General features: G+C 39.6%; 1 protein-coding gene across 2 annotated transcripts; it reads right to left on the reverse strand.

The window, feature by feature from the left end:
* Positions 1–703: 703 nt before the first annotated feature.
* Positions 704–22,672, reverse strand: LOC149076425 (fatty-acid amide hydrolase 2-B-like). 2 transcript variants are annotated; one of them, XM_089243985.1, is made up of 8 exons: positions 22,470–22,672; positions 8,334–8,516; positions 6,595–6,814; positions 4,352–4,561; positions 4,149–4,268; positions 3,895–4,046; positions 3,661–3,759; positions 704–1,629 (listed from the first exon to the last, which is right to left on the reverse strand). In XM_089243985.1, exons 1-8 carry the CDS (start codon positions 22,551–22,553, stop codon positions 1,039–1,041), a joined length of 1,659 nt encoding a protein of 552 aa, XP_089100111.1. In that variant the 5' UTR covers positions 22,554–22,672; the 3' UTR covers positions 704–1,038. The 2 variants fall into 2 exon arrangements, with proteins under 2 accessions (XP_089100111.1, XP_089100112.1); XM_089243986.1 differs by lacking the exon at positions 22,470–22,672 and adding an exon at positions 11,355–11,650.
* Positions 22,673–24,810: the final 2,138 nt, after the last annotated feature.

A 24,810-nucleotide genomic window follows, 5' to 3' on the forward strand; every position in this document is an offset into this window, starting at 1 on the left:
TGTTGCTGGGCGAGATCAATAATCCTTTCAAGGATGACACCTTCGGACCCTATAGAACTAATATAGCTCGAGTTACTTGAAACCCTAGGCCAGTATTTCCGAAACTGGGAGATGGAATGGTTCCAGGTAAGACGCCTTCATATACTGTGTATTAAGGAGTTCTAGTTCCAGGGGAGCAATAGAAGCTACGGGTATAGCATATGATCGTATGGGTTCGCTTGAGTTGGGAGCGATGAAACAGTTCTGGAAACTATGCCCTAGGCCGACACATATCCACCATCTTTGAGCGAAGTGTGACGTCAGTATCACATCCAGTCTTGTTTTTAAGAAATTAGACGTCACTTGGAGCGTTACTTTCCCCCTTTCTAGTTACTTGCTCGAGCTATAAGGCACACAAACAATGCTAAACTCCACTCCATAAATTTTTGCTGATATAGTCTCGATAAAGACTAGGCAATTTTCACAAAATTAAAAGGGGGTACAGTGCCATCATGTATGCGTGAAATTTCGAACTACTCACAAGTAAAACTTTTGAACGACGACGACCATGTTACTGCAAAATACACCCGTTGGCTCATTTTATGGTAGTTGTTTTGAAAGTGTCGTATACAAAAAAAAAAAGTTTAGAAGTATCTTCTTTGAAATTTCTGTAATTGTAAAATAATTTTCAAACTAAAGCGAAAACTATTTACGAAACTCCGACTGCAGAACGAAAAACTTTATTAAAATTTAAAAAAACTTTTTACATGGCAGTGATATTCAACATTAAATCACGCGATAAAATTACATTGAAAGTTGTCTTTGAAAGCCCGCTTTCGCCAACAAGGAAACGCTTTGAAGAGATGAGGCTTCATTGATGACTATTAACATGCCTGATGAAACGAATCCATAGATCACTTATCTGTACAACTTTTTTGGTGGTTATCAAACATCAGAAAGTTCTTTCCTCGAATTCCACATTGAAACAAACTTGTATATTAGTTTGGAAGACAGAACTAGGTTAATGGAACCAACTCGATCTCGGCAGAATTAACGTATCTACGTGCGGAGCTGAAGAGATTTCCACCCACCGAAAGCACTTTCAAGTTCCCTAGCGACAGCGATCGTCAGATAGTCGTTGTACAAGTTGGCAGCGCACTGAATCCCGACTGGCAAGCCGTCACTCAAGATCATGGGCACGTGCGTCGAAGGATATAGCAGAATATTGAATATGCAAGTGTAGCCCAAATTCCAGAATTTGGCCATGGTCTCGTGTCGGAACGGAGCAGGTTCCGGTTGCGTCGGAAACAGGAAGACGCAGTTCTCTCCGAGTATACCATCGAATTCCGCCTTGAGGTCCTGGAATTGTTTCAGAGCCTTCTGTCGAGTGCGCGAATCCTTCGGCAGCAAGTAACTATCCATAAAAGCGAAGAACAGTGCGTGGATGGTGTAGTTGGACCTCCTGAACAGCCATTTCACCAACTCGAAGGGCACGTTAATCTTTCCCTTGCAAAGAGCCAGCGCCTCGTTGAAAGGAGGTGGTTTCGCTTCTCCGACCACGTGGTTCCACAAGTGGAAAGCATTACCCAATCCTTTAGGACTGATCTTTATTGGCTCGATTCCGTGAGTGTTTTTAAAGTGGTCGAGTGCCTGCGGGAAGAATTAAATCGAAAAAAAAAAATTACCAATTTAGTTTTCTTCCCGAAGGATTACAACAGTGGTTCTCAAAATGTGCTTCGCCAACCTTTATCGGAGGCGTCGCAGCGAGCTGGTGTGTTCGGTGCTCTTTGTTAAGATATTCTTCGAAGCCGTGGATAGACTGACTAGGGTAAGGGAAACGCGGGTGACAAAAGTTTGAGAACCACTGCATTACAAACATAAGGGGTTAATGAATACCCTTAACTCACACGACGTACGCTCTCATTTATTTAGCGACCAGGACCTACGCCCCGTACGTCGTTCCTTTTAATAGTATGTGCCCGAGTTTAAACTTTATTAGTCGGTGCTATGTAACTCAAACAGCACGGTCCTGGTCGGGAGTACGATACAGGTACGTACATGTACCAAGGTTTATGAACATCACAAAATGGTTCGATTTCCCAACTAGTTGTTTACGAACACGCAAGGCAGCGAAAAGCAAGCCTTACAAACATGCAAAACGAGCTAAAAAGAAATCCCGAAAAACACATTTTAAATGTCCGGCCACATGCAGATTTTTTTTTTTATTCGTTTATCTGACATAAGAGTTGGTTGAATAATTAAATTTCAGAGGGGAAGCTTCCCCCCCCCCCCCCACAAATTCTGACTTCTCTACTCCATTGATCAACGGGTAATTTTAAGCCGTATACGCAAAAGTTTTTCAAAAAGATGCATTAATATTTTGTGGTGTAGAATTCACTGAACACTTGAAGAATTCTGAAAACATTTTAAAACCCTACATTGCATAATTCTTATTGACAAAGCTTGGCAGCAAGTGTACAGAACCATGAATTTGGCGGAAGAAATTTTGATGGCTTCGCCACCAAGATTATAGCTGAAAACGAACATGGCCGTCATAATATTTATCTGTTTCATACCTATGGTTATTTTTTCAGTGTAAGCTTAACGATTTTCATTGGTTTTACCATTATGCACAGAAGCTTTGTTGTGAAAATTCAGATATTTTCGGAGTCCCAGCAACGGGTTCTCATTTTAATTCCTATAGGTGAAATTGTTTCGGTTTACACAGACTTCAGCAACGAATTAAATGCGTAAACACACCGAGGGTTAAATATACGTTAAGTACGGGGTGATTATAAAAAAACTATCCCGACATAGGGCCCCCTAACTATCATACCATTCACAGAAACTGAATGAAATTTTGGCATAAGGTATTTTGATGTATGCGCTCAAGAATGATATGGAAAACAACAGTGTCACTAACAGTTACGGTTACAGTGAGAAAATTTCGAAAATATCAAATGGCAACACCAAGTTTTTTGTATTGGAATGATCTCCATACTGAAAAACACTAAATAGCGTTGGAATGGCACCTGTAGCACGAAAATCCCCGGAGCTAGGCAAGTAAAAAGGACTTTGCCGTGCACCAGAGCATTAATGTTCGTTTCATTCGTCACACCGTTTCTTCGGCTGAGATCCCAGCCTGATTAGTCCTCCACAAGGTCATGTGGAAAATTTGTGAAACACAATAAAATGCTTTATTTTATGCTGATTCTCTGTCCTTATTGGTTGTCCTCACTTTTGGCCTATCTACCGGCGGTGATTTTCATATCACAGTTGCCGTTCGAACGCTATTTAGGGTTTTTCACAATGGAGATCACATTCCAATACAAAAAACTTGGTGTTGCCATTTGATATTTTCGAAATTTTCTCACTGTAACCGTAACTGTTAGTGACACTTGTTTTCCATATCATTCTTGAGCGCATACCTCACAATACTTTATGCCAAAATTTCATTCAGTTTCTGTGAATGGTATGATAGTTAGGGGCCCATATGTCGGGATAGTTTTTTTATAATCACCCTGTATATACGTTTGAAAATTTTTTTAATCAATGTCATAAGTCGTCGAAAAATTACATACATCTACCCTCCTACAGACTGGTATACAGCTGTACACCTGTGAAGTATAGCCTGGGAGTTAAGGGCATCACCAAAATTTTATATAGAGATTAAGAATTTACCATTTCCAGAGCCTTCTTCACTGCTGGCTTCACAGGGGATGCTAAAGGACAGTCTGGAAGCTCTTCGGCATAATATATCTTCAACTGTTCAAAATTAACCTGCAAAAGATATCAATTATTGATTTTTAGTATATATAATAATAGGCATTTAAAGCATTTATCGATTCAAGTTGATCTTCAAAAAATGGATTTTTTTTGTAGATCTAATCATGTTTCATGAACTTTATGGAATACCGGAGTGTCAAGTCTTAGTCTCGGATTGTTCTGAGTCATGATTTTCATCAGAGGCAGCAAATCCGCGGCATATCTGCACATCGGGCCCATCGTAGAAAACATCTGGACATCATTGTTCAATATAGAGACCACGCCAACTCGCGATACGACGCCTAAGAAAATTTGAGTTGTATTTTAACGAGTTTTATTCTTATGATAAAAAAGTGAAATGGGATTTCACAGAATAACTCAAAAATATCGACGTGGATACTTACCAGATGATGGTTTATGGCCGAATATTCCATTCATGGTAGCTGGAAGTCTGATGCTACCAGCTATATCACTGCCTATCCCAATTACGGAACCCGCTGAACCTATTAAGGCACCTTCACCACCTGCGAATGAAAAATAAAACTGTCTTCTCAACTGCTTATTTTATTTAAATTTACACATTGTAGATTTCTGTTTCTTCTCTTACCGGAACTCCCACCGCAAGTCCTCCTGGTATCGTAAGGATTGGAAGTTATTCCGTAAACGTTGTTGGAAGATTCCCACCACATACATAATTCAGGAACGTTCGTCGTGACAATCGGTATTCCGCCAGCTTTTCTCATCAATCGAACCACCTCTGCATCATCGTTCGACTTGTTGTCTTTGAGCGCTACCATGCCCGACGTGCATCTCATGCCTGTCGGTGAATACGCTTATTAGATACACACAATACACTTTAGATACACACAATACACTTTAGATACACACAATACACTTTAGATACACACAATACACTTTAGATACACACATCAAACACTATGGAACAGAATACCTACTTAGGATTCCCCCCCCCATGAACTAAAACAAAAACTGCTAAAAATGCATTTTTGCCCTAAAAAACGAGAAAAGTTAAAACTGTCTATCGATTTTTGATAACTAATTTAAATATATGCTCTTCAGTTCAGAAACAAGTTTGCTTTCTTAGTTCCTGTGAGGACAGTTGGAATTCAGATAGAAATTCGTACCCGGGACATCTGAATATTTTATCAAATAATTAAATAACAATTAAGGAATTGGCATTGAAACAGACGAAAATACAGGAGTAGACCTGGATGCACGCTAGTCTTGTCTTTAAGATTTCCTAGTAGCCACTCCCTCAAAATTAGAACGACTGTACATTGATTGTAGCAAGTAACGTAGATTGAGAGGGGGGGGGGGGCTAAATACTTCAAATTCATTTCGTGAGTGTTGCTTGACAAAGGTAATTGCAAACAAATTGTATGCATTGAAAAAGTTCTAATTCACAAATAGCAAAGGAATGGTTATGGAGTTGCATGTGCGGTTGGTATGTACTAGAGGGTAGGTATAGACAATCAAACCTGCAACATTTAAAATTCACGTATAATACATACAAAAGGCAAAATAACCTGCAGAGTTATTTGCTTCCGATTTCGGAAGATGGCAGCACTTCTTTAAACAACGCTCATTCCTCAGAAACAAACTTCATGTTAGGTACACGGCACATTCAGACACTCATCAATCCGTTGTGAATTCCTCAGGGGCATTTTAACCCCTTCACATACAGGCTTCTGACAACAAATCTGATCTATATTTGACTTATCAGCGATAAATCTGGTAACCTTGTTCTAACCTAACCACACGCGTTGGAAACAGGAAGGGATAGAAAAGGAAAACGATACAATATATATAACAGTATGCATAGTATTACATGGCATATAGTAGAAAGTTACCTTATACGCGGGAAGATTCACTAACAGGAGTATAAAGGAAAAACGGAGGGAAAGAAACGACTTCGGTTCATAGTGTTACAATAAAGCTTCGTGATGGTAAGGCGAGAGGAAAGAAACAGAACTGAATCGAATTTCTTCCCCTGGTGTTCGGGCGAAATATTTGGTCCGTGATCGTAAAAGAGTTAGGAGTAGAAAATGGGATCTGGCAGAGGAAAAAAAAATAGTTCATTAAAAATTCAGAAGTGCATAGAAAATAAGTTTGAAAATCGTGAAAAATGCTCTAACAAAAAAAATATATATGCGAAGTCATACATCCTAGTCCTACGTATGGAGGGCTCAGAAGGCAATCAGTGCAAGTCAATAAACATTTAGTGCAAGTAAAAAAAAATAAGATTGGGATATTTTTATTCCGTGGTCAGTTTAAGGTGGTGCCATCTGCTGTTTCAATATAAAGACAGCGACTTGAATGCTTTGGCAACTGAAAATTTTAACAATGAAGAGTCACTTGCAGTACCCAAGTCATTTTCAGAAAACTCGCTTATAAAGCGGAACACGAGCTACGGAAGTGCATAATTAGCGACGAAAGCAATTGAATTGTTTTGTTCTGCACCTCACATACTCGAGAGGAAGAGAAAAGCACTCAACGAGGTGCGGGATTGGAACAACGGTGTTCGTTCTCGAGGTGGAAATTTTCGCTATCTGCTGATTGGATTGATCAGTTTTCTTTCTTCTCTCCCTCTTCTGTAGAGGCATCACTACACCCTTTTACATTTCAGAACCCCTCCGGCTATGTATATAATTTTCTATCCTCCTTCTCTTTACTATATACTTAGTCTCTTCCTCCACCCCTACGCATTTTTGTTTCTAGTCGCAATTCTCTTACAGCTTAGCCTCTTCGCTCTACTATAACCGCAGCCTTACACTGATTTGCTTCTGAACACCCTCGATATAATCATTTATATGAATCAAGAGGGACTACCTTTAACACTGATATGTTCCTTTACACTGAAAGGAATGCCCAACAATGGAGTAGATTTCCTCAATTCCTCTTCGGACTTCGCTCCAGATTCGATCAAGGCATCGACTTTGCGAGCGTCTTCCAAACTTTCCTCGAATCTGTATTCGACCACTGGATTGATTATAGGCTGGATTAGCTTGATTCTGGATATGAAAGCCTCCACGATATGAACAGACTTCACCTAAAAATTTTGTATATTATTATACACAGTACACCGAAAAAGTTTAGACACTTATGAAATTAACCAAAATTGAAAAGCCGAATTATTGAATGATGAAGATTAGTATTTTTCGAGAAGTACGTGATATTCAAACATTTGAATACTAAAAACAGTGCTCAATTCGTAATAAAAAAAAGTTTTGCGAAAAGTGAAATTCGTATTTGCGAAAGTTTAGACCCAATAAAGAATTTTTGCGATTGGTCACCGAAATATACAAATTCGGTACTAATTACGTCACCACCGTTTAGTATTTATGGTCTCCACAAGATAACATTTATTCGAGATGCAGCGAGCTCTAGGTAGCCGTTCTTAAAAAGTAAATATAATATAGAAGTTAAAATCGGAAGGGTAGACTGTTTCAGAAATTGCAGTTCTCTCACAACGTTCCAAAATCTATTTTCCGAGTAATGGAGGTGGTATATATAGTGCTCAACGCCGATCAGGAAGGCTACCCGTTTCAGATAAAAGAAAGATGGCAGAAGCATCCAAAGACTGGGATCTACGCAAATGATGACTGCACGGCAATTTAGAAGCTCGTCTGGACACTAAATAAATTAGGATTCGTACACGTATACGAGAAATAGGTACGGTAGTATTTCGCAAGTCAATATGGACACAAATGGTATTCAGTTATTTTCAGCGATGAGAAGTGGAACCTAGATGCACCAGGTAAATGAGAGCAATATTTGCACCATTTGCGCGAGGAGCCACGGGCTGTAATCTTAGACAAGGTGGTGGTTCACTGATGGTTTCGGCAGGTATCTATAGCCTCTGTTAGAGGTTGCCAAAATGCTCAGCATTACATACAGACACTAGAACATGATCTCTATTACCATCTGGTGAAACTATCTGGTCTCCAGTGGGAATTTCAGCAAGATAATGCAGGCAGGTAGTCATAAGTAGATCGTGCATATAACAATTCATGAGAAAGCCTAACTTAATGCGTAAAATATTGAAGTTTTTGACTTGGCATCACGTGGCTCCCCGATTTCAAACCTATTGAGTAATTTTGTCGAGGTTTATGGAAATAATCGATAGTATTCACCTGTAGAAGAATTTTAGAGCTTTCTTTTCGAGTTATTGGCATAGTTTTGAGCCGCAGATAATTCAAAACTTAATTTCTTCGGTTGAAACCTGCGTAAACTAACAGATTAAGGGACATTAGTCAAATTTTCAGCAAATTAAAACATTAAAAAGCTGATTTAAACTTCTGCGTCGATTGTTTATATGCCATTTTTGTTTCTCTCGTCATTGTTCTCTATAAAATGTATAGTCCAATTTTATTACTTTGCAAATACAGTACATGTTGGCCCTAATTCAGTGGCAAGTAATTTGTGGTTTGCAGTTAGTAGTTCAGATACTGTGTGATCTCAACTGGTGTCTAAATTTTTGCGGTGCACTGTACACGCGCTTTTTTTTAGAGATGTATTACAAATGAGATGACATAGAATAAATACAGTATAATTGTTCTTTGCATTACCTGTCTCTTTCTGATCCTCTCCGCCAGTTTGGTCGCTGGTTCGCACAGCAAGGCACTTGAAGCTCTTGGTATAGGCGTAGGCTTACCGTAGACGAAACCACAAACCAGCGCTGTTGCGAAATCAATGGTGTGACGCAGGATCCTGAGAACGCGGTACCTCATGGTGCTGTAGAAACCCATGATCTATATACCGGGAAAGTTTTAAAAAATAAAATTAGAGACGCAAGCCTGTTACGAGATAAAACATTATCGTGCGTGTGTGATGGATCATTCATTCATATTTATTGTTGTACCTACCCAATGGATCATACAGATTCCTATTAGAAAATATGCGATGAAAATCAAAATCGGTAAGCAGTTTTTAAATGAATTTCTCTAAAACGCAATTGATTTCAATGCCAGTATTTGACAAATCCTCAGTAATAGTTTTAAAAACGTGCAAGCATTTATTATATTCACTTCAAAATAGGCAGACATGACAGCACCGGCAAGAACACGAACCGAGCACAACGGACAATAAAGTACATTAGGGCCATTTATATATGTTACTGCCAAAGCCCGAAATTGGTCAGTTAGCTAATCGATTCGGTAAATGCCCGAATTTCGGGCTTTGGTCAGCCAGTTCGCGAAGTGGCCGGAAATCCCTGGCCAAAGTTTGATAACAAGACACATACGCCGAGGTGGCGTATTTTTTCGTAATAATTATATCCACGTTAGCTACGGCAACCCATCAAACCACAGTCACGATGCGGAAATTCTTAAATTTCACAGAAAAATTTCAGTTTTTTCGCTAAAATTTTCTAGTCACATCAAGCTAATCCAATACAGATATGTATAGCCATATATCAAACGGTGATAGGGAGAAAAACCGATTTTGCGACGACCGGACCATCTTACATCAGCACATCGAACTTTAGGCAGAGATCTCCAGCCACTTCGTGAATTAACCGGCCAAAGCCAGAATCATTTTTTGAAACTCGGACATGGATGAAGAAATATTAATTTTAAATCGTCTGGAAAGGGCAAGCGTGCCCCCTTCCTGCGCTTGTCTCAGCCCTGCTTCTGATAAAGGCGGACCCCCCACCAAGACACGAGATGCATATATTCAAAAATATAATTAAAATTTTTTTTGCAGCAAAATTTTCATTGGGAGGCATTTACAAAAATAGAACGAGACTTTAAAACGCTTAGTTCAAGGGTTCTTAACCTACTGGTCGCGACCCAAACCAGGGTCGTTTAAAATCCACTAACGGCCAGGGATTCCCGAGAGTTGTGACACTACCTAAACTCGATTCGCTTAGGGTACAGAGATGGGTCCGGGCACCTAAGCCGAGATCTTATGCACCCCCCCCCCCCAGTGAATTTATACTGCCAGTCCACCCTCTGAGCATGCGGGTTTGTACGACCCATCCCTGCAATGAATGGGTCGTAAAAACCCGCTCACAGCCAGATGCGCTATGGGTCACGACGCAAATTTGATGCGGCGGGGATTCGGAGTCCACTTTCAGTCCTGTTGCAAATGTACTTATTGATTCACTGGTTTCACTAACTTTAAAAAACAAAACAGTCCCCCCATGGATTGAGAAGCTGATCATGTTGGTTTAGGTCGGCACTAAAAAAAAAAAAGGTAAGAACTCCTGGATTAATTCTTCAAGGTCGAATCAAATTTCAGCGAACAATAATTCTCTTGACTGAAGAACAGCGTCTGACAATTGGTGTTTAGTTGCGATATCAGATAAGCAAAAGCTATTCCTCACCCTAGAAACATTTAAAACAAAGAACAAACCCTCGTCTAAAAATTTGTTGAAATTAAATTAGAAAGTCGAAAAAAACCTAAACTCTTATATCGGGGTGTCGCAGATGAAACTAACAGCTCACTAAAAGCGTATCAACAGAGTATAGAAATGCAGATTAATTGATCACTTAATCCAAAAATAAATCTATTGTGAAACGAGCAATAAAAATTATATTCTAAATTCATGGGACAAACTTTAAGATGCGATATATGACGCCTAAGCAAGCATTTTTGGTCTTAATGTGTGGTCTAATTGTAAATACACCCTCTACCGCCTTTGCTAAGTGCACAACAGCACTTTATCAAAAACATTGCATTTTTTTTCTGACGGATTTGCTGCAGTAAGTGCAATCAATCATTAGAAGGTGCAGGGTATTGTAATGCGATAGGCTTTCCCCACATGGTGCTACCCGAGTAACGCAAATTCTACCACAAGTCATTATACCAATTAATTATTATTTGGCGCAGTATAACTTTGATGGTCCTTGCACCAATAAAAAAAACAAACACCAATCCAAGGGTGCATATACATCCTTTAATGATTAACAAAGAGTACTTCGAAAAAAATTTACTTTTGAATTGCTGTTGTGCACTCTTAAAAACACCCTCTTCCGCCTTTGCTATCGCTATTCGTCCGTATGTTCTACGATCAAAAATGCTTGTATTAGATGCCTTATATAAACATCTTCAAAATTTGTCCCATGAATTTAGAATCGCTATAAAATTGATTTTGTCTGCGCGACCGTTTTCTCTGAAAATCTACAATTGTAAACTGATCGTCGTTCAAATTTTGTATGTGAAACTGGGCAGATGAACGATAAGCTACTTTTAAAGTTTATAAGAGCCGAGCAAATGGCCAAAATTGGTAGAAAACTGTCGAGCAACATTGGCTCATAGGCCTGAACAGGAGTTTTTTGGAATGTTTACCGCCATTCACAAACAACGCGTTCCAGACATGTTTATCCCTTAAAAAGTTTGACACTTCTCTAATGCTCCCAGTATATGGAGAAAATCCAGGTGTTACAGCCGATTGAAAATAATCATTCACACACAAACGAGCGACTAAAAGCACCAAATTTCACGGATTGATGTTCCCTCTATCGCGTGTACAATCGCGAGCGATACCTTCAAATTTAAAGTTTTACTGTAATTAACAAGACAAAATTAATCCTGCGGATATTTTAAAATAATTTTATACAATATTAGAATAAATTATAAAAAATTACCTGAAGTAGTTCCCGAGACGGAAAGCACGATACAGCGCAACCAACACCAGACACGCGAGACAAAACGTCAGTGGCGAAATCAACGTGTCCTTGTCCCGTAAAAAACCAGCAGGTATAAATGAATTTATAAAAAATATATATATAGACCTATTGTATTTAATTATAATAGTAATAAAACAGTGACGAAACACGCGAAGAGTGAGGTCATTAGAGCGATATTCCCTCGTCGGTCATGAGAGTGGCGTACGCTTTCGCACGTGATTGTTTACTCTCTTCAGCCTCGAATCTGACTATTTGTACGAACGATTATACTCTCCCGGTTTTTATTTTCCTCTTCACCTACAGCGATTGAGCCAAACTTGCACGTGGTGTCATTTTAGAGCTGAAAATCACTTTCTTTTTCGTTCTTTTCTCTCGCCAACGAAATCAAGGTCTGACCGAAAACGACTGTGCAATCGCTTCATCCCAAACAAACGACGATATTTCCCGTTTCCAGGGTGGAAATAAAAAAAGTTCTCACCAGACTTATCAAATCTATACAGTGTGCCCAATAAACAGAGGTATAAACTTTAAGGGGGAATCACATCAAAAGGTTCGAGAATTGCGCAGGAACCACATGGCCGGGAACGCCGTCAGAACAGAACAGAATCAAAAAATTTTTATACCGATTTTTGGCATTTATGCCATATATCAACGCGGCTCAAAAACTAACTTTAGAGACTTCTAGAGCTCATGGGACAAGCTAAAGATAATACTGTGTTTCTTGTGTGTGTGTGTGTGTGTGTGCGCAATAAGTGAGTGCGTGTTCGTGTCAGAGAGATTGAGACAAGATCGGGATTTAGTGACTATTTTCTGTTTAACATGAACCTCGATTTTTGTAATCGCACACGGGATTAAGTATAAGAAAAGTCTGTTTTTTTCTTCTCTTTCTCGACCTGGACAGCAGAGACCTTTTCTTTCTTGATATGTTCTAAACATGCGCCTTGGGTTTTGAAAGTCCTATAACGATTGCAGCTTGTAGCAGCATCAGCATCATTCCCATCCTGTGACGTCGTTCCGTCGATTCTTTCTTTGCTGTGCCCATTGTTTCTTAGTTCTTTAGAATGGTTGCCGCTTATAGCAGAATCAGCATCACTAATATCATGTGACGTTAATTAGTCGTTAATCTTGTTCTCTCAAGTGATCTAAATCCTTAACTGAGCTAGATGGTTTTAAAAATAGTTATAGTTTAACAATTTCTTTTTTTTTTTTGTAATATATCATGAGGTCTTTATATCCGATCTAAAATAAACATACTAGTAAAATATAAACACTTGAGTTGCTCAGTATGAACGCGTGTACTAGGGTCACATTTTCTATAGGCTTTTCGTAAGACATAAGAAGCGCATCTCGTTTTACACACTATAGTATTCGAATAGTGAAGGTCGAAACTGATCAAATCAAGGTATAGTATTACAAATGGTGATTCCCAAGTTGGCGTAGGAAGTAAACTTCTGAAGTTCTTCGCCAGCCATCAATAGCTTGAATTCATTCGGTGTCCGTATATGTGCACGATACCACTTTTATTTACTGATATTGGAAGACGATTGATTACACAGTCCAGTTGTAGAGACGTTGGCTGACGAAATTAATCTCTAGGTGTTCAGACGTGGGAAAGAACAGTTTAACATCATCAGCAAATCGTACTAGTGGAGTTGGGTGAGTGTAAAAAGTAATATCATGCGAAAATGGTACAAACATTAGTGGACTCAACACCGAGCCTTGCACCACCCCGCTAGACACGCATTTTTGCCAAAGAAGCAATCTTCGACATGAACCTGAAAAGTTCTTGACCCTGGATATGACTGCAATATACCGTAAATTTTTTTTGGCATACCCAAGGTCAATAGCTTTCTTATCGGAAGAGAACGGTCCATTTCATCGGATGCTTTGTAGATTGGTAAACAGAATAACAATTTCGGTTTTTTTTTTTACAAGGGCGTTCGTCCAATAGTCATGATATAATAGTTATTGAATTAATAGTGATCGTCGACCACACGCAGGAATAAAACCAAATTGATTAGGAGGTACAAACTCTAAATGTATAGAAAATGTAAGAAGTTTTTGGACCATACATCTCAGGGGTGGCTGAAGCCTACCTGCGTCGAGTAGCAAAGAATCGTGTGTCGCCCCTAAAGACGACCCTGGAGGGGGAGGGGCTGACAGGGCTTCGGTACAGGTAACACTGGTATAAACCAAGGAGGTTAAAAAACTACATTCCTAGCGTCATGGGTATAACCTTTTTTTTACCCATTTTTTATAAACCCTTAGTACAGAGCCGCACACCATTGTTCACATACAAAATGTTCGTGACCATACGTCCCGCTGTTAAAGAAATTGCCTGCCATTTTGGTCTTCTCCAGGGTCGTTATACTGTACCATTTTAAATTGCGACAGTTAACTTGATCCTGATTGCAGCTGTTACTGATGAACCATCACTTCTTTTATCCTGTGAAGGCAAATTACAACGCTGCAACTTTTATAAAGAAATTTATTTCAAATTCGTTTCTGGTGCTCCAGAGCCACACAAGTAAGAAGCCGAATTTTTCCCCCTTTGCCTTTATTTGAACCTTCCAGAAAAAAATACTGAGTGGGTGCACCAAAATGCACACTTGCCCGTTGTGAAAGAGTAAATTCTTGTTTCTGGTTTTACGGTCACGGTTCCCTCAAGCTTTCTCAATATCTACGTCGTCAAAGTATGGATGGCTCAAAAGCTAGATGTCAATTTTAGTTTTATTTTTTGTTTGTGCGGTTGTTGTAGGGGTCTTTTTTTGCGTGATGTCAGTTGTTTTATTTTATTTTCGCTCTTGTCTAACTAAAGTCTGAGCTGCCGCCCGGGTGCACCACAACCCCTGCACCCTCGCTTAAGCCACCATCATGCAGCTCCCGGTTTCGAATATTTTACAAGAAATATCGGTCAATGATACAGGGCGGTAGTTTTGAGGATCAGAACATCTGTCTTTATTTTTCAAGACAGGACGAGCTATGGCATTCCTCCAGCATTAGGTACCACGTCACTGTCATGAAAATTTTGTCTGTTTCATAAAAAACGGGATGACCCGAATCGCCCTGGATCCACCCCATTCGCAGCTGAAGTCCGCTTTATTCGAAACTGAAGAAGTCTGCACTCACTCCATTTTCAGAACAGAACAGACCAATCACGACCAGGCTCTGCCACTTACGTGATTTTAGTTCATTGCCCCAATGGGCGCGGTCGTGCCTGAGAAAATTCTGAAAGATAGGGAGGGAGATTGGGGGCGCCCTTTCGTAGGATACATTATACTCTCTGTGGTCCCCAACTACGAGGCACAAATGTGAGCCGATCTCACCATTTAAAAGTCTCGCCGAGAGCAACAGGCCTACAACGGTATAGTATTTAATCATTAAATTTCATGCATAGTTGGGAAGATTGATGGCAGATGGCAGCACTACACATAACAAACATTACACAGAAACAAACTTCACGGAAGGTTCACTACACACCCCCCTCACATTCCAACATGTACCAATTCGTTAGAAGTTCTGCAGAGGAATATGGGCGAGGTGCATGTCTGGTTTAGTAGTAGGGTACAATATACATTCGTTAATCGTTATACATCGTATAATTGGTTATACTTACACTCGTTATGACTGAATATGTCTGTCACGGCTCAATTTGCAGCTGAAGACATCTGCCTTAGCTTCATTAGCAGCTGAAAATCCCTAACTCGCTCTATTCGAGGCTGGATATGCCTCCACTTTATTCGCAGCTGAAGATATCTGCCTCGACTTCATTAGCAACTGAAGATATATGCCTCGGCTTCATTAGCAGCTGAAGATGCCTGCCTCGACTTATCCACAGCTGAAGATGCCTGCCTCGACTTATTCACAGCTGAAGATGTATGCCCTTACTTCATTCGAATCTGAAAATGCCTGCCTCCACTTTATTCGCATCTGAAGATATCTGCCTCGGCTTCATTAGCAACTGAAGATATCTGCCTCGGCTTCATTAGCAACTGAAGATATCTGCCTCGGCTTCATTAGCAGCTGAAGATGCCTGCCTCCGCTCCATTCGCAGATTAAAATATCTGCCTCAAAATCATTCGCAGCTGAAGAGGTCTACGCCCACTCAGGAGAGGATCCAAGAATCAAAAAAAAATGAGAGAATTTATTTGTCTGTCCCGTAATATACGGGACCATACAACGAACTTACACAATTCGCTTTCCCGACACATCGTCCTGAGTCATCGCCTGCAGCGCTGGAAGGGAAATATGTAATTTGATTTCTCCACATATTTCGAGCGGCAGTTGCCGTAGGAAGAGTATGCAACGGTATGCAAACAGGGAGCTGGCACGGAAAAAAAATGAGGAAAAGTCACATTTTCCCCTCCAACGCTGTCCTGAATAGTGCCGCCTAGCGACGTACGATGACGTTTCCGGCCACACATGGATTCCTATGCAATTCTCAATAATTTTTTTTTGTTCTCTGCCTCTCCTTAAAGTTTATATCTCTATTTACTAGACACCCTGTACAAAAAAAAATAGATTTTCTTGTGTGTATGTTCTCTATACAAATTCACTATTTTGTGATTCACCAGTGCCGTCTTAACGCATGGGCCCACCCGGGAGCCTCAAAAGAAGAGGGGCCTTACAAAAATGAGATCCAGTTGAAATCTAGGATTTACCAGGTAGGGCATCCGAAAAACCACTTGGCCCCGGGGCCCCTAATACTCTTAAGACGGCCCTGCCGATCACCCCAAAATTTTGCATTTATACGAAACAAAGCGCGACATCAACGATAGACATTTTAAAAATCCGACAGAGCGGAGCAAATGCTTGAAGTGGGCTAAAAAACTATCGGGCACCAATGGTTCGCGGGGGGCTCGGTCGATTGCGCCGAAAATGGGAGTGTTTCGACTTGCAATGTATTCCCCCAACAGGTCGATCGCGCCCAGTCTAATTTTTATTCTTGTGGGTGACGGGAAGAGGGGGAAGTTACCAACTGCTGATTGGGGGTGTCACTGTCTATTATAGACATGATTAGTGCATATAAGCACAACGTAGTTTTTGCCACAAAAAAAAGAAAAAGCAAGGTAGATAAAGATAAAAGTTATTACCACTGAGATTTTTCACAATTCTGTGGTGTTTGGCCAGAACATATCTCCAAAAAATGGTTTTTGATCTAAAAGTCTTGCTAACTATAAATAATTAGAAGTGAGATAAATGCGCAAACACGCACGTACAGCTAAACAACATACTGATGTATGATATTTTTATTTGTGTGTATGCTTTATTTTTGATTTTTAAATCGCAATGAAAATGCTCATATCTCAAAAATGTGATTTTGGAGTTATCACATGTTCTGACCAAACACCACAGAATTAGCATCTTTATAATCCCCACTGAGGCCATATTCTTGAATTTTTCGGTACCATGCTTGGGTCAGATGGAACCGACAACCAGTGATGCTACATTGGGCCATATTACAATAGGAGTATGAGGAATTGCCGACGCTTGCCGTCCAAATAAAAAATAATCTGGCCTAACAATGATTTAGATAAAGAGGGCTTACCTGCAATTCTTAGAAATTGTGGGTGAGCGCAATCGACCTGTCGTTTGGAAATTGGAGTGGGCGCAATCGACCTATTTCTTATCGAAAACGGTTCATCTTCGGCGCAATCGACCTACACCCGTTCGCGGGACTCAACGATGACCTTCGGAATGTTTACTTTGGTTACCGCTGTTTCCAAAACAATGCGTTTCAGGCTATGATTACACTATAAAAGTTTGATAAAATATCTTTTACAAAACACTTATCTATAAACCTTATTTTATCTTTTATCAACTTCACTTTATCTTTTACAAAATATCTTTTTGGTTTTTAAAAGACAACCAATAAGCGTATCGATACATACGGTGGCGGTTTTTGGAGAAAAAAAAAATTTTTCATTCTTTTTATAAGTGAAAAATCTGATTCTTATAAGGGGTGATTCAAGTATGACGTCAGCATCGAATGGGCGCAGGTTTCCGATTTGCTGACTTTTGATGACAAGGGGCGGGGGGTTTAGATGATGTTTACGTCATGAACCACCCTTTATGAAAATATGAAATACACTTACGTAATGGCATCTTTCTCGGTGCGCCAGAAACGAGTAGAACCTCTCGCTAGTTTGTGGGCACTTGAAGTAACATTCCCCCTATTGATAAGTCCCCTACAGAGCCACTTTAGTGATCTCTAAATGTTTCGCGGATCCAAATGATATGGAAATTTGTCCGGACCGCTTAAATGCTCTGTGCCACACACCACTAAAGTGATCCGTAATTATGCCGCGGATCATTTAAGTAACCTGGGAATGTTCCGCGGGTAACTTGAGTGATGTAGAACCACACTGTGGGGGACCACTTAAGAGTTCTGAAACTGTGCCACATGTCACTCAAGTGATCTGTAAATGTGCCACGGCCCACTTAAATGCTCTGAAATTGTACCACGGGTTACTTAAGAGATCTGTAAATGTGCGACTTGGTTCATTTTTACAAAATAAGGTTTGAGGGGGGCGGACCACATCTGATAATCTCCAGAGCCACATTTGGTCCGCTGGCCTAGGAGTTTACCATGTATGACTTAAAGGGTGGGTCGCAATGAATTTCGTAAAAACAATTTTGAGTTCTTAGCCTTCAAATAGCATTGAAATTAACAGAAATTGATTATAATAACAAATAAAGGTATTTTCTTCCGGAATATTAATATTTTTTAAATATTTTTTGCGTTAAAAAATAAATTTCTGATCGATTGCGGGGGAAGGGGGGGGGGGGCACGAGACTTCCTATGCTCCCGTGTACGTCTCAGATCCCACCAATATGCGTTAGGAAGTACAGGGCAGAGCTGACGAAATTTTGCTGACAACGGTGGGGGGGGGGGGGGGAATCAAAAATGCAAAAATATGCTGACGTGATATTTGAGCGGCCCCTGACCGACTATTTTCCTACTTCAAAATAGCGTTTGACAGACGTACTTTTTTTGATGTCATTTCAAACGTCCCCCTACGTTTTAGAAAATTTGCTCTTTTGTCCCCCCCTTTTCCGGTTTCCATTATCCCCCCACCCCGTCTGAAATATACAGTATACAGCTCTTGTGTTTTTTATTTCCCCCTAAGTATTTTATATGCTTTGACCGATCGCCGTCCAAATTCCTAGAATATGCGAACCCGAAATTTCCTCCAAGCTGGACAGATGCTTCTTTAACTGCGCGCCATGATTAAAAAAGCAAGTTAGCTTGGTCCACGGGGTAATAAGAATGGGAAAAAAAGCAGTCTCTGGAAGAAGAAAACAGCAACATCTCTTTTAAGAATACATGCCATTGTTTGCTCGCCAACATCTAATGCCATTTAAACTAAAGTGGGGAGAGTGTTGCTTCTTCCAATAGAAAATAAAGAAATAGGATGCAAAATGCTCGATGCTGATTCCTATGACTAAACCGCCTATAACAATTAAAAAAAAAACGCTGCCGAAAGTAGAAAAAAATTTCTGAGGGTGGAAGAAAACCCCTCACCTCTTGCTTCAGGCAAAGTAATAAATCTGACCAGACTGTGAACAATTCATTATTAAGTGGGGCGAGACGTATCATTACTGTTCTATTTTTTTCTTTTTTCAGCGGTTGTGTTTTATTTGGGGAAGATTATTGTGATTGTGGTGTTTTTTTTAGTACAAGCGGTGCCATCCAGTGCCGTTTTTAACGCATGGACACACCCAGGCACGGCGTGGGGACCTCAAGAGAGGGCCTCACAATAATCAGAACTAGTTGAAATTTTTGAGAATTTGCTTTTGGTGGGGCCTCAGAAAAATCCCTTGGCCCGGGGACCCATGATGCACTTGGGACGGCCTTGGTGCCATCCGTTGGGAAAATTAGAAAAGTGTGCGTTACCAGAGGTCAAGCCTCCTCCTTCCTCAGTTTTTGAATCTAGTAACCCTACGTAATAACATAAGCGTTCCTAGCCAGATTTTAAGTCGAAAATCAGCCCCCGAAGGGATGGGAATCGGCAAATGACTTTTAATTCCGGTCTGGTCTGGTCTACGTAATATCTGATTTGATAGAAGAAGAAAAAAAACTGAAATAAGTCAGCAAACCTCTACCCCCTTGGTGTGAATACTTTCAAATCAAATTGTTCTCTTTATATAGTTTTCAAAAAAGAATTCGAAATCGAAACCGACGAATTAATGGATTTTTTCTAAATTATATGATATACGAAGTTTGTAAGTGTCGCCATCTGTCGTGTCACTCGTGAACATCAAGTAAAGATGTTTGTGACGGGGTGGGGGGAATGTTATAATTAAACCGGTAAAAATTTTAAAATATATATAAAGCAGGCAAAAAAAAAACACTAAAAATTCCTTAAAATAAGCACGAAAAGAGTCATTTATGATTGAGGAGGTTTTTTATTTCTAAAACGAAAACATTTTTTACTTTTTTTTTAAATACAGCTGTCTCTAGGCCTTTTGTAAGCCGTTGAAATCGCCCTGAGGGCAAGACTCGGTTTTGTCGGACATGCAATGCGGGTTGTTCCAGTGTTTCTCAAGCTATGGTCCGAGGCGATGGCGTAGGTGGTCAGCAGGCGGACTTGACAATTTTTAGACTGAACGTAATATTATTCAATTGTTGTGTATTTGATATTGCTAATTGTACTTTCATACTTGGGTTCACCATCAGGGATATTGCAATCTTAAACATAGATGGAGATGGACTTGAAAGTCTGGAGGGGGCGGCACAGTCATTATTGCTGGGGGAGGACATGATGATGTCAATTGATATGCACACATATACATTAGACCAGACGACTCTACCTTTGACGCTCGGGAGGGTGGCAGTGCCCTCTCCCCCCCCCCCGTATCTACGCCCATTATCCTAATTATGGGATATCACTGATTGTAACCAAAAGATGTTATTTATGAAAAATTTGCTAATTGCTGCAAAATGGATGAAGACTGGGAAGTAAACGGCTGCTAGAAATCGCTGTAAACAAAAATATATTTTACAAAAAAAGAAACATTCAAATGAAAAGATGGCCATATTTCATTGAGGAAAATAAGGGGAAACGGAGATTATATACGGTATGGGTGAAATACGGGACGTCGGCAATTGTCGTCCAAAACGTTACCATAAGTCGGGAAAATACCTAATTGCAGTTAAAATCACTGAAAAATTGCAAAAAAAAAACTTTGAACCTGACAAATAAGTAAGATGAATATTTTCATTTATAGCCATAGTTATTACAATAATTATGAAAGCGCTGTTTATTCATGATTTTAGTAAACGTAACAAATTTAAATAAGCATTGTTGAAAAAAACGGACAAATGTATAAAACAATTTGGAGCAGGTGAAAATGCCGGAATGGCTCACGATACCAGACACAAGTGGGCCGTGGAATTGTTTCAGACATTTTACTGGTCCTTAGGTTTAGAAACGCCGGTTTATTCAAACGTAGAACATTTTTGGAAGAAATTACAATGCAAAGTTAGCCGTTTCTACCAAAATGGAGCAGCATATCCACCTTATCCATTCACTTCGGTATTTTTCATTCATAAGGGTGAACATAACAAAGGGAGAAGAACAAAAGGTTCTCAACCTTTGGACGCCCACGGCCCGGTTGATTTCTTTTTTTGCTAGTGGAAGGCCAGGTCATACACACGACTAATGGGAAATAAATGGGTGAAAATGAAATGGTGAACCACTCACGGCCTGGTTTGACTGATGTCAGGGCCCGGCGGTTGAGAAACACTGACATAACAAAGCGGTTGTCTTACTAGCGTTAAGGGATTTTGTTAAAATGACGCATTTTTCAGCTCTCAAAATCGAATTTTACAGTAGAACCTCTCGGTAACGGACACCCTTGGAAAATTTTGTCCGCTAACGAGTAGTATCCGTTGATGGCATGTAAAGTACTTTGAGTCCCGCCGATTGTAATTCAAAATAAAGTGTTCGTTAGTAGAGTTGTCCATTATAGGAGAGAGAGAGAGTTTCCACTGTAATAGTTTTCTCCCATTAATCAAAATTAATAATAGTTATTATAATCTGGAAATGAATTGCTATTATTCTATTTATGTGTTTTTATATTTGTAAGAGATTATCGCGAGTGATAATCATGTAACATATAATGACAACTAATATATAAGTGGATTTAAGAAACAAAATCCCTGGAATATAAAATAAAAAGTTAATTCAAAAATCAATCGACAAATAAAAAAGTTCGAATCGTCTTAAAGTATTCATCACAGCGTAGAAAGTTTTTTTTTTAAATCGAAATAAATAGTTCAAAATTTTACTCATAGATAGCGCTGTTGTATCATTAAAAAAAATCAACATAACACATGAAACGTGGCATAAACAGTGTAGATGACGCAACACGCCAACGAAATAATGCGATCCTTTTTTTGCTCGGAATCTAGAATTGGGGTGTTTGGCATTTTGGCATGATTGTTTGCAGGTATAGTTGCTGAGCACAATGAAATACAATCTGATACCGTCGTTCCCGAATGTAATAATTGTAGAGAAACCTTTATTTTTTTCAGATGTGTGATGCCCGCACTACAAAGAGTACTCATATTGAAATGTGGTAGTTTTTGGATCGTAATAAACATCAATTATACACAGTGTGAGTGTGTGTGTGTGTCGCTTTTCATGTATCGCCATGAGAGAAATACTTTAGAACAAACCCATACTTTTTATGCCAATAAGTTGATTTTCTTGGTAAATTTTTAGAATATTTTATGAACTTTCATACCTATCCTGTTTATTTTTTTATTCCATTCGTTATGAATTTAGGAAAAAAAAAATCTGAGCCTCTCCCCATTGAAAGTCATATGATTTATGTGCGCGCTACAATTGATATCACTTTAAAGACAACCGCAGAGAAATTATTAGAAATAAATTCCATTGTTATTATAATGATTAAAAATTATTTCATTTCTCATGATTTTTTTTTTCAAAGTAAAATCAGCTTATATGCTCTCATATATGCAGTATTCAGCCTGAAAATGTACGAGCATCATTTCAATGACAGATACGATAACGCTTCGATAATATATGAAATGGGGGCACTTACCACAGAAAGATGGTATTTGACGTGTGAAGGAGACCGGGGCCCGAAAGTGGAATAAACACTGACATGTGTGATTCTAATGGGCATCTCTGTTTGCCATTATCACGTTATCAATAAATGAAGAAAATAATAATACATTTCTGGGTCAGAAGAAGAGTCGCCGTTTTTATTATCATCAGAATCGATAACATTGTGATGTCTTTTTTTTTTTTTTTTCTTTCTTCGCAAATTTGCTCCTCGGTAGATAATCTCTGGTTGGATACACTTCAAAGATAACAAACGTACGGGTCGATATGCAAAAGAACCTCAAAAGTGGCTCTTTTTCTCATTGACGAGGGGGGGGGGAAGTAATCTTTGATACGCAATGAATTAATTTATTTAATTAATTACTATACACGAACAGATCCAAAATGGATGTGATTTCAGTGTTTGTGATCATCAGTATCTCCATTGTTGATCGCCACGTTTGCTAGGTCTTCGGGAGATAGATCAGTTTCACTACAAGGTGGGCGTGGCGACTTGTATACAGCTTCGCTCTTGTTATCTATATCGGAATTTCCTTATATTTTCGGGTTGAAATTTCTTTCAGTTTAGTTTGATTAAATTTCCTGATCTTAAAGCTTAATGTTCTTTGTGCCTTGAGATACAGCACGAAATCTCCTGCGTATTCTTCTGTTCTCCTACTTCTGGGGTGAGGAGTAACAGAGGAGTCGTGACAGGCGGCAAATAGGGGTTACAAAGAACTGTGAAAAAAAATTCAAATGTGAAGAAACAAAGTTTCTCTAAGTAGAATATGGTTGGAAAAAGTGTGCCGGAAAAAGTATGGCGATTACTTTTAGAATCCAGTAGATCTGCCCATAAAATTAGGGCAATCTTAACGCACTGGCCACCCGGTCACAGTCCAGGAGCCTCCAATGATGGAAGGGGGTGGTAAGGATAATGAAATCCGATACTGTTTGTTGTTTGCTTTTTTGGAAATAAGTATGCAAATTTGTTCGCAGGTTATTCCAGTCAGGTAGGGGGCCTCTGATGCTGTTAAAGTGGCCCTGCATAGAACCAGGGCCGTCGCATGGACTCATCCGGCCATGGCTGTTTGGTAAACGTGGCCAGAGTACCTGTAAGTGCGGAGGTGAAGGGAATGTGACACATTACGTCACGGAGCGCAAATTTACCAAAAAATTTCACTTTGGGATATTGTCTGAGGAAAACAAAACTCTGTGGAGAAAACATCATCGTCAAAAGAAGTCCTGCTGTTAGCAAGTTGCCAAACTGGTTTGTTTCATTGAAGACAATCATGATTCCATAATTCCCACGCATCTGAGATGTCAACCGGATGCTGCCTCGTCAAATTCCGATGAGCATTTCTTGCCATAAACAATCGGTACCCACACGGGCACTGACGTTCTGTCGATTTCCGTCTCTACATGCTATATACTACATGCGCGGTTCGTCATGACACCAGCAACTCTCTTCTTGGTCCTTCAAGTAACCTTCAAGTACCCGGGGGCACACTCACAACTTTTATCGTTGGTAGACCCAAATTTATTGTCAAGTGGTTTTTAATCAAATATAGTATGTAGTGCATAGTTTGATAATTTCGGTTGCTAATGTTAACCGCTTCACGTACAGGCTTTTGACAACAAATTTGAATTATTTCTGACAAATCTGGTAAACTTGCCCTAACCTAACCGTACGTTAAGAGGAGGAAAAGAAAAAATGTACAAATAGTATAACAGATAAGAGTTTTTTTTTAAGAGTCCTCTTTTTCATTCTCACTCTGCGTGTTCTCTTTCGCTCTTATATGCATATAGTGGAAAGATACATTGTGTGTGGAAATTATAATTTAATTATAATTAATAAATTAAAAAATCATTAAAAGGAGTTTAGAAAGAAAGAGGGGAGAGAGAAAAAGCAACTTCTGTTGATAGGGTTACCGTAAAGCTTGGGAAGGTGAAAAAAAGAAAGAAAACAGAACTTGTTTGAATTCATACCGACGTTCGTACAGAATTTTACGCCCGTGATCGTAAAGAGACTATACTGTCTTGTACCAGGGTGCTGAGGACACTGGAAAAATCATTTTAGAGGGCTCCAAACCTGTTTTCGCACCGGGTCGCTAAATATTTTCCTTCTTTGATACGGTTTGTATGTCGTTCAAAACCTCCACTGAAATGAGGAAATATCACATAATCGGAGCCGTAGTGTGCCTTCTCGGGGGCACCGGGGTAGACTTTCCCTTGGGGCCCCTCTTGCAAGGACTATTCTAATGCAAAACAAGTATGTAATCTTTAGTGCCCCCCCCCCCCCCAGTACGTAATCCATAAAGTCTCATTGAACTGGCATATGA

The sequence above is a fragment of the Pholcus phalangioides genome, unplaced genomic scaffold (assembly GCF_987345545.1).
Source record: "Pholcus phalangioides strain wild (caught in Gottingen) unplaced genomic scaffold, Ppha-v1.0 ptg000015l_1, whole genome shotgun sequence".
Lineage (NCBI taxonomy): Eukaryota > Metazoa > Arthropoda > Arachnida > Araneae > Pholcidae > Pholcus > Pholcus phalangioides.

What these genes read in the sequence shown, in the direction of transcription:
- LOC149076425 (XM_089243985.1), bottom strand. Translation starts at nt 22,553, where the DNA reads ATGCCCATTAGAATCACACATGTCAGTGTTTATTCCACTTTCGGGCCC. An exon ending in TCAAATACCATCTTTCTGTG is followed by an intron (nt 8,517 to 22,469) that starts GTAAGTGCCCCC and finishes CCCGGTATATAG; the next exon opens with ATCATGGGTTTCTACAGCAC. An exon ending in GACTAAGACTTGACACTCCG is followed by an intron (nt 3,760 to 3,894) that starts GTATTCCATAAA and finishes TATCTTTTGCAG; the next exon opens with GTTAATTTTGAACAGTTGAA.